General features: G+C 37.0%; 1 protein-coding gene across 2 annotated transcripts; it reads left to right on the top strand.

Annotated features, from left to right (window-relative positions):
- The first annotated feature begins 673 nt into the window (after positions 1-673).
- On the top strand, positions 674-15,562 carry LOC306865115 (zinc finger MYND domain-containing protein 11-like). Of its 2 annotated transcripts, XM_079409491.1 has the most exons (17): positions 674-812; positions 2,892-3,023; positions 3,117-3,276; positions 5,994-6,017; positions 6,354-6,386; positions 7,731-7,892; positions 8,453-8,530; positions 8,654-8,746; positions 8,836-8,923; positions 9,025-9,080; positions 9,243-9,320; positions 9,404-9,522; positions 10,852-11,095; positions 11,181-11,252; positions 11,335-11,628; positions 11,777-11,962; positions 13,531-15,562. In XM_079409491.1, the coding sequence occupies exons 2-17, from the start codon at positions 2,908-2,910 to the stop codon at positions 13,651-13,653; spliced, it is 1,926 nt and encodes a 641-aa protein (XP_079265617.1). In that variant the 5' UTR covers positions 674-812; positions 2,892-2,907; the 3' UTR covers positions 13,654-15,562. The 2 variants fall into 2 exon arrangements, with proteins under 2 accessions (XP_079265617.1, XP_079265618.1); XM_079409492.1 differs by lacking the exon at positions 6,354-6,386.
- Positions 15,563-15,963: the final 401 nt, after the last annotated feature.

The raw sequence follows: 15,963 nt of genomic DNA, 5'->3' as shown, positions 1-15,963 counted from the left end.
AATATATGTTTATCAACAATCACAAAACAATATTTGGTCCAAACAAAGCCAGTCCCTAATTACTGCAAGCTAAATTTGTAACCTTTCAAAAAATACATATTGCTTTTTACTTTTACATTTTGTGTTAACTTTAACTTCATTGTAAAGTTTTATTAATTTTATGTCTATATAGTTTTTATTCATTTGTATTTATTAGTTTTATTTCAGTACTTTAACGAAAATAAAAAATGTTGCCTTTGGTAACTAGTTGAAATAAAATACGTTTAAGTTTTTAATATTTTTATTGTGATAATCACCCTGATTCAGATATATTTCTAATTTTAGTAATAGGGTTGCAAACCAATAAACTAAATTGAAAATTAAACCACATATAATATTTGATCATGTGCTCCAGCAAAGCCCCAAAACATGCTATAGATGTATAATAAATACATTTCTGAGATGATGTGCTCATCATATCTAACAGAGAGGTTACATGAATCATTAGATAAGTGAAGTTCTATATGGAATTTTACATTTATGAATACACAAAAACTACCATAGTGTAGTAAAGCTTGGAGAGAAAAAAAGAGCTTCAAGGTGAGACGTGCAAACTAAAGCGAGCAACTCCTGCGTCCTGCCACTAGAGTTCTCCCACAGCCTGTGCCTGTATGTGTGTGTGTTTACCCCCTCCGAGCTCTCAACTGTGGCTGGGCTCCTCCAACCAACCACAATTCTGACATTTAACTCCGGAAACACAAATGTAACCAGCGCTGCGTTACATCCTAAAGTGAGACTGAACGGCGAGGCGTTTGATCAGCTGTCGGACAGCGGTAAGTTAGCGCATAAACCGGGTCGATTTCATGACATTCGCAGCAAAGAGGAACAAAAAATCCACTCGCAACTGCTTGGTTTTGTCTAGAAGCGAGGGAGGGATATCAACATGGCGTCCATGTAGCTCACCAACCAACAAGAATGTCTAGGCACCGATGAAGGTTTTCCCTCCATTTGCAATTTGATTAAGTTATTAATCGTTATTCTTTACGGTGTGATTGCGTTTAGCGCGTGTCAAAAACAGCTCGCGCGTTTACGATGTCCTCGTGTTTATAGTTTCGCGACTCTTCGACACCCGTTTGTTATTTCTTTCAGCCACTGTGACTGAAAAGCGGGACCTGCACTGTGTTTTATTGATCACTGATAAGACCGACAGCTGTCAAAGTCATCGTGGCTTTTGAAATGAGGTTATTTTGACCGCTTCGTTAATATAATCGGCTTTTAAATGCTTTTACGCGGTGCATTCCAGCAGTCGGGTTGTGGAGCACATGAGTGGGCTCTGTAGCCATCTGCGGGGGTTTTAAAATCACTGGCAACATTTTGTACGCTGTAACAGTGTGAACAAAAGTTACGATTGCCACAAAACTTGTAACTTGTAACATTCGATCAGGCAGCGATCGGTTCCCATCCTTTCTGCGCATGTATTGAATGCGCAGAATAACGCGAACAGGTCTCGCTGGTGACATCGAAACAAGTGAATTATGATGTGGATGCATGAATAAATGAGTATTTAAATGATGCAAGTACGCATGTGGTGAATATTGTAGATATGCCGAGGCTTCCACGAAAGCTGTTTCAATCGACATGGAGTGGGGTCTCCACCTCATGGGTGCTGCCATGTTAACGTCACGTGAGCAGCCATGCAATTAACCAAGTTGCCAGTAATTATAATAACAATGTTATACTCCACATCGCTTTCAGCCAAGGTGCTTTAAAAGTGTAATAACAGATGGGTTTGTTGTAAACAACCAGCAGTATTTAGAAACTTAATGCACCTAGGCCAATAGCAGTCAGTATGACCGCAACAAAAACTGCTACACATAAAAATTACACTATTAAATTTACTGAAAAATGCAAATGACTTAGAATAGCTTTCCTATTATCCCCTCATGAATAATACTATAGTGTTACATTATATCATTTTACTTGTGTTCTTTCCACGCATTGATGTATGTTTGTTGAAATTAGAACATTTATTAACCAATGCTTTATTTACATCATGTAAAAATAGGTGGTTAGATTAATGTCTTTACCTTGAAAACTACTATTTATGGCATTTCATTAATGAGTGTGTCTTCTTGGGAACTCATTAGAATGCACTTTTATTGATAAATTGCAGCCTAAAAGAAGTTTAGCTCTTCATCCTTTGTATAAAAAAACCATCTGGCCGTTGATTGTAGAAGCTATAACTTACAGTATGCACAACAGCAATAAATGTGACAGTCATTTTTATCTGTTCTTCGTGCCACATAGAGACCTAAAATACTGCAGACCGACTGCAGAGTGAATACTGCTGAGGGTTTTTATTATAGAGCTGGATTTGCTTTCTGTGTGTCATTTTACTCTGTAAATCTCTGCTATTCTTTAATGATAGTGAGAGAAGCTTGTTGTCTTCAATATCTTTTGACATCAACACAACAGTTCTGACGAGTTTTATAAGAAAGATTAATGTTTAACCAGGTTAGTGTTTATTATATGAAGATCCTGAAAGAATTTCCGCCCTAGGTTTACATATGGTTATAGTTGCAGGAGCTCTTTATAAAGAGAACTGAGAGTTTAGAGTCCATTTAGATGAAGTGGCATACTTAATGAGTATAGAGACTTAATGAAGAAGTTATTTTATATATTGGTGCCAGTTTCCGTGAAGATCTATTGTTTGTCCACAATGATAAAGATACACATGCAGAGGCACTCTTTAGAGAAATGGTGTGTAATTTGATGCTGTCTCTGACAAAACTAACAAATATTTGCATTTTGCTGTTTTATATGCAAGCACCTAAGCTCTTCAGACTGTACTTTGCTTATTGTGGGACGCGTGCGTTCTTGTTCAAGGACTTGTTCTGGTTGAATTATTCTAGGTTGGAACTGGCCACAATGTCGAGGGTGGTGAAAAAGAGGCAAGCGGACCCCAAGGTGGTTCAGTATGTCTGGTCGGCCATCGAAGTCATCCGCAATCAGAAACAAATCGCAAACATGGACAGAATCTCAAAGTAATTGCTTTAATTCTTCTCCCTTTACTAATAATATCAGTGTATGCATTTGAATCCATGTCTAAGAGATGGTGTTGCATGTTTTGGATGCAGATATTTAAGTCGTGTGTATGGGATGCACCCTAAAGACACAGCCAGGCAGCTAGTTTTGGCTGTCAAAGACGGTCTGGTGGTGGAGACGCTCACAGTGGGCTGCAAAGGCTCCAAGGCTGGGATCGAACAGGAAGGATACTGGCTTCCAGGAGACGAGATGGTGAGACATAAACCAGAGCATGTCTATTTTAAACATAACATACTTTTATCTACATGCGTCCTAGATAAAAATGCTAAAGGTAAACATGGCTTAGTTTTACTACACATTAATCAAATAAAATAAAGGGCTCAAAATGTAGATATGCTGCTGGCTCCAACACAGCCATGCACTTCTTAAGACCATCAGTAAGACATTTACATGGACCAAAAAAAACCAACTGGTTGATATAGTTCATGACTTTGACGCTCAACAGTGAGATTTCAGCAGTAAACTTCCTCCGTATGCACTAGTGATGGTAGATGCTGATGTTTCAGTGACTTCACCGGCACATAGAGACATTCCTCTGCTGTGTGAGAGAGCGTGTTTGAAGGAAGCAATGTTTGTTTTTGGGGTATGGCTTGTAGCTGGGAATATACACATCTGTCCCAGGTTTCATCAGCTATACGTGTGGCCTTCATTCAAAAAACAAAAAGAAGAATATCACAAATATTTGCTTATTTGTATGAAAGACCTTTTTACATACATTCTTATTCAAAAGTGTGGAGTCAGTTTAAAAGAAATACATTTTATTCAGTTGAATCAACTTTGACAGTAAAGACTTTTACATTGTTTTATTTAGGGCTGTAACGTCCCAGTCGATTAGTCGATTAATTGGTCGATATGGTCTGGTTCGACCAAAAATCTGATTGGTCGATTTTTTGCCGCGCTCATTTCATCAGTTTGGCCGCGCTCATTTCATCAGGTGGAAAGCACTAATTGCTAATGGGGGTGTTTTCAGAGCACCCCTGTTTCACAGGTAACAGTCTGTTTTCAGAACACCCCCATTGTTTTCACTTTTTTTGGATTAGCCCAACCCACTGGAGAAGAGAGACAGATAAGTAGGCTTTAGAAGGTTTGATGCTGAATATTATTTATTTAATAACAAGCTAGTGTAAAAACAAGAAGCTGTCTCCTTCCAAAGAACCAGTGTTAATTTCGTTAACGAAGAGGACGACGAAAAATATTCGTTAACGAACCTTTTTTCTGTGACTAAGACGAGAAGTTGACGAGATAAAATTAATATCTGATGATAAAAACTATGACGAAATGTATGCGCGTCTTCGTTAACGAGACGAGACGGGACTAAAATGTTATTTGAGGACTACCGGACATTCAAAATACATCCTATAGGCTAAATTGACTGTCTTGTCTTTTAAAATGTGCGTCCCTGTCACTGGATCGCAATCAGATGAGGGGCGTTTGTATATCTCACAGTATGGCAGCCGCAGTGGGCGGATACGCTACCAAAACGCAAACTAGCGATCTGAAACAATGGCCTCAGCAACTGAATGGTTATAGGGATAGGGTGACCAGACATCCCGTTTTTCCCAGGAGTCACAATTCGTTGTTGATTAACTTAAAGTTAGCGGAATCACTCTGATAGAAGTGCTCCACTTTCTCAGTTCTCACACAGCGCGCGATCAGTTCTCAGTTCTCACAATATTGCGCAATTGCGCTGTGCCCACTGTTTGTGATAGTTTTGAGCCTAAGATGCTTTATTTTTCAGTTATGCACTTTATTTGGTTTCTGCTCTTTTGTTTAATAAATATTCTTTTTTTATTAAAGTGGACGCGTCTTTTGTGTTTATTAAGAGTAAAAGCTTTAAGTCTATTCGTGTCTCAGCCGCGAAGCTGAGCTCTTATGTTCAGCCTCGCTCTCGAGCTGCGCAGAGCGGCTGAAATGATAGTGTCTGACAGTTATACTTATAACATATGACAAAAATAATTTTCTAAATTATGTTGCACATTCCTCAAAAGTTCTTGTGATATCACTAGTTGACAACATAGTACTGTTTTCAGAAATCACAGGCTATGATATTGCGCAGGTGCATCTGATGCACCGCTGTCAGAGACGACAGACTCGTGTGTCAGACTCATTTCAGTGCAAAATAATTAGGTCAAAAACGATTTAATATACTGCAAATAGCCTATTAGTTTTTTATGTTTATTTATAATTAATTTAGGCAGACAACAAGGCTACCAAGTACTGAGCACAGTGCGTATCTAATTAATGTAACGTACGTTTTTTTTTCTCCACAACGTCATTTTTAGTCGATTTTTAGTCGAAAGTTTCAGGACTTCAGTCGACCAAGATTTTCTTTGGTTGATTACAGCCCTAGTTTTATTTCAAAGACATATTGTCCTTTTGAACTTTCTATTCATTCAAGTATCCTGAATAAAAATATCAAAAATATCAAGCAGCAAAACTGTTTTCAACATTGATAATAAATGAGCAGCAAATCAGTTTATTAGAATGATTTCTGAAGGATCATGTGACACTGAAGAAATGGCTGCCGTCACAGGAATTAATTACATTTTAAAATATATTCAAGTAAAAAAAAAGTTATTTTAAATTGTAATCATATTTCACAATATTACTGTATTTTTGATCAAATAAATGCAGCCTTGGTGAGCATAAGAGACTACTTTGAGAAACATTAAAAAAATCTCACTGACCCCAAAGTTTTGAACACTAGTGTATGTAAAAGCATATTTATAAATATGAGTATTAGCAGTATAGATGAATGTTTATGTTGTTGTGTGCTGCATTCTGATATTTCTCACACCAAACACCCACCCACGAGTCCCTAACACGGAGCGCCTGTGGTTAGTTTCAGCCAACCCCAGCTCTTAGATTAGGATTTTAAACAATGTTTTTTGGATCACTTGCAATCGCAGGAGCAGATGTCAGAGGGAAGCAAGGTATGTTCACGTCCAGTTGCTGTAATTTCTTTAATTAACAACATAATCTGCCCTTTACTTAATAGTATGTGTAACCTGTGCATGGGACAGCACCTGAACTGAAGGAGCTTCTGTGTAGCCTTAGACTTCAAATTTTTCATGAAATTGAAATCAATAATGCTCGCTCTATTTAACTGTCAATCAAAATATGATGATAATACACACTATTCATACTGGTATCTGCGGCTATGCTGGCATCAACAAGCTTTGTTTTACTTCAGTGCTGTGCTGTGTGAGGTTTTGTGTGCCTTGTTTTGTTACTGAATGCTCATTATTAGTGATTTCTCTCTTCTTTAGCCCTCTCTGCCTTCTGAAGCTCTTTTCCAAGATGTGCGTATGCTTCACACACATTAATCTTACATGTTTTCAAATCAAGATTTAGTTTTTTGCAAGATTTGTATGTCAATGTCAAGACCAGTTCAGTGTCAGAACCAGTTATACCTGTGTTTGCCAAATTAACAAGCTGTTTACTAGGGATAAGACCAGTGTCAGCAGTTAACTTATCTATTCAAGGACAATATTTGCACATTCAGAGCTGATTTCTGCAAGTTTATATTTATAAGGGCATGTTCTGTATATGCATAAGGTATTTATTAACAGAAATTCTTGATCTGAATAATTAGGGATCTATATTTGTGAATTAAGAAAAATATTGGATATTTAAAGTGAATTTGGTCACTCTATTAGCAGTTTTGCTTCAAACCCCTGTTAACTTCTTACACTGGTTTAGACCTGTTTTAAAGGTAAGAATAGAAACTCTTTGCAGACAGTAGCAGCATTTTCTGAAGTAAAACTGCAGATTTTGTACTGTATCCAGAAAAGTGAATATGGTGGAATGGCTCTGGTGTGTGTTGGTGTGTGCAGTAGATTGATGATATTTTTAGAGGATAGCATTAACATACAGTGAATGTGATCGTGGCATGTGAGAATGTGATTGCTCACCATTTCTTTCAAAGAACATTTAGTCATGTTTAAGGTTTGATTTAAATGGCCATTTGATTCAAATATATAGTGGGATTTTCTTTGCTTTCATAGTATCTGAAAGTGTTAAACAGACTTATCCAGGTTTGAACTACTTCCAGTGTAAAGCATATATTAATAACCATGTAATTTGAATTTTTAATATAAAATAAAAAATGGTCATGTAAATTGAACCGAAATGCAAAAATGTAACATTCTTATGCTCCTCTCATAATATCAAACACATTATACACCTATGGTCTTTTGAATAACTTTGTTTCATTATTATAACTAATGAGTGGGTTTTATATTTTTGCTTTCTTGGTGCTTTGGATAAACTAATAATTATAGAAGAGCAGCCCTCATACTCCGTTTTCTCTTAGCTTCAAATCTCGATTTAAAAAATAATCTATATAGATAATATTTTAATCAAATTGGATAGAATATATTTAGAAATATAATAAAACCAAATTGACATTTTGCATGTTGGTGGTGCTTTTACTAATGCTATATATTAGTGGTCTCTCGGGGGTCTGGTCTTAAATTTGAAAAACATTTCAGAGTAAGAGGGCTGATCTTAAATCTATTTAGTCAAGATCTTGTTTGCAGGTCATGAAAAGATTAATTGTTCCTGGATTGGTGGTCTTGTTCCCAGGAGCTTGGTGGTGGCCCAGGTGGGCGGGGATGTGCATTACTATAATGTGTGTGTTTCAGGACTGGGAAGCAGAAAGTCATGACTGGTACTGTTTTGAGTGTCACCTTCCTGGAGACGTGCTAGAGTGTGACGGCTGTTTCCGTGTCTACCACCTCCGCTGTTTGTCTGAAGACCACCGCCCACGCGACACAACCTCCCACTGGCAGTGCGGCATCTGCAGGGTGGGTATAGAGAGACCCTTAGAAAACCCAGCTCAGTTTGGATTGAAAATTCTGACTGAAGTAGACGGTCAAAGCCACTTTAGCTGAAACACTACATTAATATGCCAAATCGTTATGTTGTTTGGCAAAAGCTTATAATTTAGGATTTTTTGATTATTATAAACAAAAAATTTCATTAAGTGAATTTTATTCTGATAAAACTAGAATCTGTCAGCATATTAGAATGATTTCTGAAGGATGTAGATTGGATGAAATTTAAGATGGCTGAAAATTCAGCTTTGCCATCGTGAATAAATTCTATTTTAAAATATAATAAATAAAAGTCATTTTAAATTTTAATAATATTTCACATTGATACTGTTTTTTACTGTATTTTAGATCAAATGAATACAGCCTAGGTGAGCATAAGAGACATCTTTTAAAAAAAATAAAAATTTTGAACTTTTTCAAACAGATTTGAAATGACTATTAAACCCCCAAATGCATTTTAAGAATATGTTACATAAGATAATGATGTGGTTATTGAGTCATTTGTTTCTTGTGGTGCTGTTTACTAACAGGGCAGTAAAAGGAAGAATTTGAACAAACAGGAAATGACAACATGCCTGAAGTTCATTCTTGGACGCATGAAGGAAAGGGTGGGTTTCACACTTTCACTTCTCACTTTTTCCTCACTAAATCGTGTAGAAATCAAGCCTTTCCCCCACATGCATTTTCTGTTGAAATGTGAAGCAGATTTCTTCAATCTGATCGTCTTTCAGGCTGTAGACCTGCACAAGAGAGGCAAGGAGTCAAAGCAACCAATGTACAGAAGACTGATCCACATGCCTCTGGATGTGGAAAACATACAAGAGGTACTCAGACCAAACACTAGCAGAAACGATTCAAAGATCATGTCCCATCAGCCTCAGCATGTTCTCATGTATCTTCTGTTCCCCTACAGAACATCTCAGAGGGGAAGTACAAGAGCTTTGAGGAGTTCAGGGCTGACGCTCAGCTTATTGTTCACAACACAGCCATTCTGCACGGAGGTGAGACGTATGAACCACAGTCATGAGTGTGATTTATGAAACCGCTTGTGTGCACTTCACTCAAGTGTCAGCTTGACCAATTCCACATTCTCTGTCAACAGTCAACAGCGATCAGACCGAAATTGCAAGACTTCTCTACAATGACACATGCCACGAGGTCAGACCGAGCAAACAGTTGGAATTTTAAGCTTGTTTAAAGCACTTGACAAACTAGTTAAGCTTTGCTGTTTCGATTTTTTGATAACATTCTTATGTTAATGGGTAAAAGATTTTGTGCACTTTTTGAACAATGATTTGCGCAATTATTTATTTGTTCCAGCTGAACGAGTTAATGCTGTGCAGACACTGCTTCTATCTCTCGAACGCACGACCCGAGAACTGGTTCTGTTACCCATGTGTAAGCACAGACGCACACACTCTCATTCCTGCAGATTTACATGTGATTTGTGAATGTACTTAAGGATGTTTGTCTGCCATCAGAGTCCGACTCATGAGCTGGTGTGGGCCAGGATGAAGGGCTTTGGTTATTGGCCTGCAAAGGTGATGCAGAGGGAGGGCAATCAGGTGGATGTTCGCTTCTTTGGTCACCAGCACCAAAGGTGAGCCTCAGGTTACATTAGGAACATGCACAATATTGAATTTAAAAGAGCAAACATAAGACTTCAGAAGCTTCATTCTAAACTAAACAAGATTATTGAATCAAGTATTTGTTTTTTTCATCACTCAGAAATGTTTACAGAATTGTCTATATGGTATGTTCCATATTTAAAATGTTTTAGTAAAATATAGGTAAATATTGGTATTCGGTTAATATATGTAAAGTGTCATTCGTTTTGTTCATACAATGAGGAACTATTATTTTAACTATTCAAATTTGTATAATATTAATTAAATTCATGTTTATGTAGATAGATAGATTTTAGTTTTTTTATGCTCATCAAGGCTGCATTTATTTGATCAAAAATACAGAAAAAAATTATTTTGTGAAATATTATTGCAATTTAAAATAGCATTTTTAATGTATTTTAAAATGTAATTTATTCCTGTGATGCAAAGCTGAATTTCCAGCATCATTACTCCAGTCTTCAGTGTCACATGATCCTTCAGAAATCATTCTAATATGCTGATTTATAATCAATGTTGGAAACAGTTGTACTGCTTAATTTTTTTTGGGACCTGTGATACTTTTTTTCAGGATTCTTTAATAAATAAAAAGAACAGTGTTTATTCAAAATATACATTTAGTGTTACAATATACACTACAGTTCAAAAGTTTGGGGTCAGTACATTTTTTCTTTCTTTTTAAAGAAATTAATACTTTTTATTTCTGCAAGGATGTTAAATGGATAAAAAGGGATAGAAAAGATTTCTATTTTGAATAAATGCTGTTCTTTTTTTTTACTTTTTATTCATTCATCACCTGTATCACAGGTTCCAAAAAAATATTAAGCAGAACAAGTTTCATCACTGATAATAAATCAGCATATTAGAATGATTTCTGAAGGATCATGTGACACTGAAGGCTGGAGTAACGGCTGATGCAAATTCACCGCTGCATCACAGAAATAATTTGTATTTTAAAGTATATTAAAATAGGAAACCAATATTAGAAACTGCAGTAATATTTCTCAATATTACTGTTTTTTCTGTATCTTTGATCAAATAAATACAGCCTTGAGCATAAGACACCCCATTAAAAAAACATTAAAAATCTTGCTGATCCCAAACATTTGAACGGCAGTGTATTTGTGTATGTATATAAAAAATAATAATGTGTATTAATGTCAAAAGTTTAAAAATGAATGAGTTTTTGTATCACCCAGCCCTACTGAAAGCTGGTTTTGACTCACCTAATTGTAGACCTGGTGTAGATCTGTATGTGGGCAAACTAGCTTGTGAAACCAGCAGGCTTGTCTGTTTTGCTGCAGAGCATGGATTCCTTCCGACAACATCCAGGAGATCACAGTTAACGTGCAGCAGCTGCAGGTGAAGCGCAGCTCGGGGTGGAAGAAGGCGTGTGATGAGCTGGAGCTCCACCAGCGGTTCATGAGGGAGGGCCGAACCTGGAAAGGGAAGCTGGAAGACAAGCATGACAGGTCGGACAGGCACGAAAGACAGGAAGACAGACAGGAAGAGGCGGAGTCAAGTATCTCCTCCACATCCAACGAGCAGGTGAGCACTTTGGTGCATTTCATCTTGAAAAATGCCAGATTGGCTTTGCTTTATTTAATATCTGGTTCTCTTATGTTATTGACAGTCGAAAGCAGGCAACCAAGAGCCCAAAGCTAAAAAGAGCCGCCGTTCCCAAGTCGCTGAGCCCAAAGAAGAGGTTTGTAATGCAATGCGTTTATTGAATGAGATGTGATATATAGAGTTTACATCACCTTTACTATATCCTGCTGTTGTATCAGGAACCGGAGCCTGAGATGGAAGCCGTCAGCTCAAGTCAAGAAATCCCAACAGCTGTTCCACATCAACCTGAGCGTATGTCCGTGTCCACCCAAACCAAAAAGTCTGGCTCGCCTTCCTCCTCTTCCTCACCAGCTCCTCGCATGGTACACAGAGGCTCTCAGACGGTCAACGAGGGCAGCTGCCAAAACATGTGCCACGACAAATACACCAAGATCTTCAGCGACGTCAAAGAAATGATGAAAGCGGAGAACAAGCGGGAAACCGAACGCGTCCTGAAAGAGGCTCTGGACAAGGTGAGGAACGTTCTTTCATTTTGGACTGACATCTGGCTCCCTCTTGTGGCCAGATACAAAGATACCCCTTTTCCTCCAAGAAAACCACCCTTGTTGGTGGAAAAAGGGGGAAATTGCAGCAAACTCAGCAATGTGGTCGTCCTTACAGTTGCGAGCAGAAATGGAGGAAGAGAAAAGGCAGGCGGTGAACAAAGCGGTGTCCAACACGCAGGCTGAGATGGAAAGAAAGTGCAAACAGGTGAAGGAGAAGTGCAAAGAGGAGCTCATGGAGGAGATGAAGAAGATGGTAGCTCAGCATAAACAGCTCATTTCCCAGACCAAGAAGAAGCAGTGGGTGAGTGTATTTTCAGAAGACCTTATGTGTAGATACAAATTGTTAGAACCACCGGCACTCGAATCATATTGCATGCAAGTCCATTTTGAGAAGGAAGAGACAGTAAAAAATGCTTAGTTTATGAAAAGCTGTCAAAACAATGAAAATATAGGCTACATTTAATCTTTAATGGCTTTATAAAAAGATATTTTTATAAAAAGATACAACCATACCTAGGTATTAACTTAACAAATGATTCTATACAGATTTATATGATCTTGGACACTTTTGTAAAATATGTTTTTAGATTTCCTTGTATCTTGTAAATGCTTTTGGAACTGAACTTCGTTAATAAACATTAATATTTGCACCCCTACTGATGCACCATTGCGGCATGGAAAATGTATCTCATTTATATACATTCCAGAATAATTTAGATGTTGATTTATTATAAAATTAACATTTCATAAATGGAGACTGCTTTTGAGCAGTCAGATTATTTGTTTTTATTAATATAATGTAATTTATTCAAGTAAATGTTAAAATTTCAAAGAATTTCTCAATTTGTTAATGAATAAAAAGACGGTAAATGTAGTAATGCTGTAACATTCAAAACTTTGTATTTTTGCACATTCGCTCATTGAAAAGTTGCATTAAAAAAAGTTATGAATGTTTTATAAGCTATAACAGACACTGGAATGAAAAATAGTATGCAGACTTTGAATGCATTATGATTGCTAATATTACTAAATGTAGGTAAAATGCATTCAAATGTGACTCATGATCTGTTAGAGCATCTCCTCCTGGCAGCTTCATCAGTATTTGAGCATTATTTTTCTTCTTAGATTTTTTTCCCGCAGAAGCTCTAATTTTCCCCAACATATTGTTGTATTTACAATCTATTTATAGCTTTTACGTGTTGCTAGGAGATGAGAAATGGTTCCCCAGCATATTACCAAAGTCTCTTCTATAGTCTTTGGTATTACTCACCTGAACTCCAAAATTGTCTTCTGGGAAAAATTGCAGCTCTGAGGGCAGAATTAGGAAATGAAGAACAATTTTAAATCTGAACAGTGAAATACACGCAAAGTTATTTTAAAATGTCAGTCTTGGCAAGTATTCACGAAAACACAGTGGGTTACGCTTTAAGTGAATGTAAAGTTGAAAGTCTGTTTAAACACTCGACTGGTTTTGATTTAGCAACTTTTTTAAGCTTTAAATTAATGATTAACATTTAATTCAGAATGAAAAAATAAAAAGGTGTTGTCTAGTTGCTTGAAAACCTTTTTCTTATGTGCTCCTAAACACTGACAAAAACTCATTTTTAGCAGATAAACGTACTTAATGTGTCTTTCTGCTCGGAAAACAAACCTAAGATAATGATGACTCATTCCGCACTTCACAGATTTTTGTCCAATCAGTTGCTCTCTAGAATGAGAATGTCCCCTTCAACAGATAAGCAGACTGTATATTAATTTTTTTTAGGAAATGCACCATAAGAATGATGATCCATGAGTATATTTTACTGAGCAAAACTCTTGTGTGCGAGTCTTTTAGCATCTCATTGTTCTCTTTATTCTGTCTTTCAGTGTTATAACTGTGAAGAAGAGGCGATGTATCACTGCTGCTGGAACACATCGTACTGCTCCATCAAATGCCAGCAGGAGCACTGGCACGCCGATCACAAACGTACCTGCCGCCGGAAGAGATGAGCTGCAGCTGGCTACGCCCCTCCTCTCGACTCCACCCATCCATGAGCCATGCTATTGGATAGATTTTAGCACTCACCACCCTCCCTCTGCCCGTGGATTCTTGATTTTTTTTTTTAGCCAGCATTTTAAACCCCAGCTCTTAGAACACTTTTACCAGAACATTTCGCTGAGTTGCGGTGAACGCTAACAGGGCAGCCAGCGTGGGACTTCACGAACCTTGTGGAGACGGTTTTATGTTTGGATTGTAGCGGTATCTTATTGCGTATTCCTTTTATTTTTACCCTTTTATTTGCTGTATGACGGAAGTCAGCCTTGCTTGCATACAGACTAGCTGAAATGTGAAGTACTAGTAATCTTTTTAAACACAACTTAATCTGAAGCTATGTAGATATTTGACTTTTTTATATAAGCGAATCATGTCCGCCTCCTGCATTGAGTGAAGTTGGTGCTTTTAAACTCGACGGTTGGTTTTTATCAGTGGTTGGGATGTGTCATTTTTTTGGGAACAGGGTTTAAAGATGGCAGGTCATGTCTGTCTGAATGATACAATCTTCCATTAATGAATATGCACATTTCATGGTTACATTTTTAAATAGGCCTTTTCATTTTGAATGAAAAAACTAAATTATGTGCTAATTTTGGGGTCCATTCCTGTAGCTTAAGTGTACTAAATCTTTGCCGAGTGGGATCTTTAGTGAGGTTTGTAAGTGTGGGTAAATTCGTTACCAGTGCTCCCAGATAGAATGAAATTTGTCACGATCCCATTATATAGCAAAATTTAATCAGACTTAAGATTGTACAGAGATCAGTGTAAATTAAACAATCATAAATGATTGCTATAAGGTTTTATCATTAAAAATGACCTTTCGTGGCACTTTTTGATCTAAGAAAAAAGTTAAAAGCATAGTTTACGTAAAAATTCTAATTCTGTCATCATTTACTCACCCTCAAATGGTTAAAACCTGTATGGCTTGCTTACATGCTGGTCCACATCCACTTTCATTGTATGGAAAAGAGCAGCTTGGACACTTGGCGAAACGTCTCCTTTTGTGTTTTTCGCCAGAACATCAGTCAAACCGGTTTGGAACGACATGAGGCTGAGTAAATGACAAAATTAGAATTTTTAGGTGAATTATTATTTCTTTAATTATTGCAATAACAAATGTTTAAGTTCAAATGAGGTCAGATCTATCTTTAGAGAGTTTTTGAGATTTGTCTATGTCGAGAACCAATCAGCTGAAGGATGTAGGGGAACATGAGGTTCTTCTCTAATGTTTTTGCACAGATCCATATCTGCGTGAACTTGTATTCTGTTTCTCTCTGAAGTTCTGGATGCGTCTTAAATCACGTCTGATACATCCAGGTTTCTGTTCTGCCCTATTTCTCCTCCTTTCTCTCCCTCACTGTTGCACTACATGTAAATAACTGTTTGCCGCTAACCGTGACTGATGACGTTTGCACGTTAGCATATGTACATTTCATGAACACATTAACTATGTATTTGATAAAGTCGATCTGTAAAGGAAAAAAAATATTTGTGATATAACGGTAATATGTTCCATTCCAGTGTGCATGAAACCAGGTTGTGTGTACCTTATTTTGGGCTCTGCGTTAATCTACGTTCTTGTGTGTCGTCGGTGATGCAGTATGTCTCCGTTTTGGTTTTCTAGGGTAATTTGACACCACTTTGTAATTGCAAGTAACCCTTTTTTTAAATTAATTTTTTAACTTATATTTATGCGGACAGAGTAATGACTACTGAGAATTTCCGACACCCAGCGAGAAGTCTGCTATACAAACACCTGTCTTTCATGTGCATACGAATTAAAATGTGGTGTAAACGTTTTCCCCTTTCTTGCATTACATTATGTAACAGTACTATGTATAAATAAAACATATCAACCGGTGGTAGTTTTGTTACTTGTTTTTGTCTAGCAAATTTAAAAAGACAAATTTACCAATCAAAGCACTTTATTGCACCATATTTTGTGAACGTAGGCCAAAGCAGGCTTCTATAAAAGTGTAATTTAATACTTTTAATCATGTGTACAAAACAGAATTTCAAACACACCTGCACCATACAAAATAAATTTTGTTTTTTGTCTTTTTTTCTCTAACCAACAATATTTACATACACCATGCAGACTCTCACGCAAGTCCAGATTTCCAACAAATAAAGGGAAATAACTTCACAGGTTGAAAGTTATGTGCACATTTTTTTCTTTTCAGAATGGGGAAATATTTCTGCTTGTATATGGGAATGGCAACACTAAAGCTTCCGAACAGGTTAAGACTAATTTCCTCCTTTTT

This window comes from Barbus barbus, assembly GCF_936440315.1.
Source record: "Barbus barbus genome assembly, chromosome: 46".
Taxonomy (NCBI): domain Eukaryota; kingdom Metazoa; phylum Chordata; class Actinopteri; order Cypriniformes; family Cyprinidae; genus Barbus; species Barbus barbus.
The sequence above is the reverse complement of the archived record's forward strand: the minus strand, read 5'-3'. Positions and strand labels throughout refer to the sequence as shown.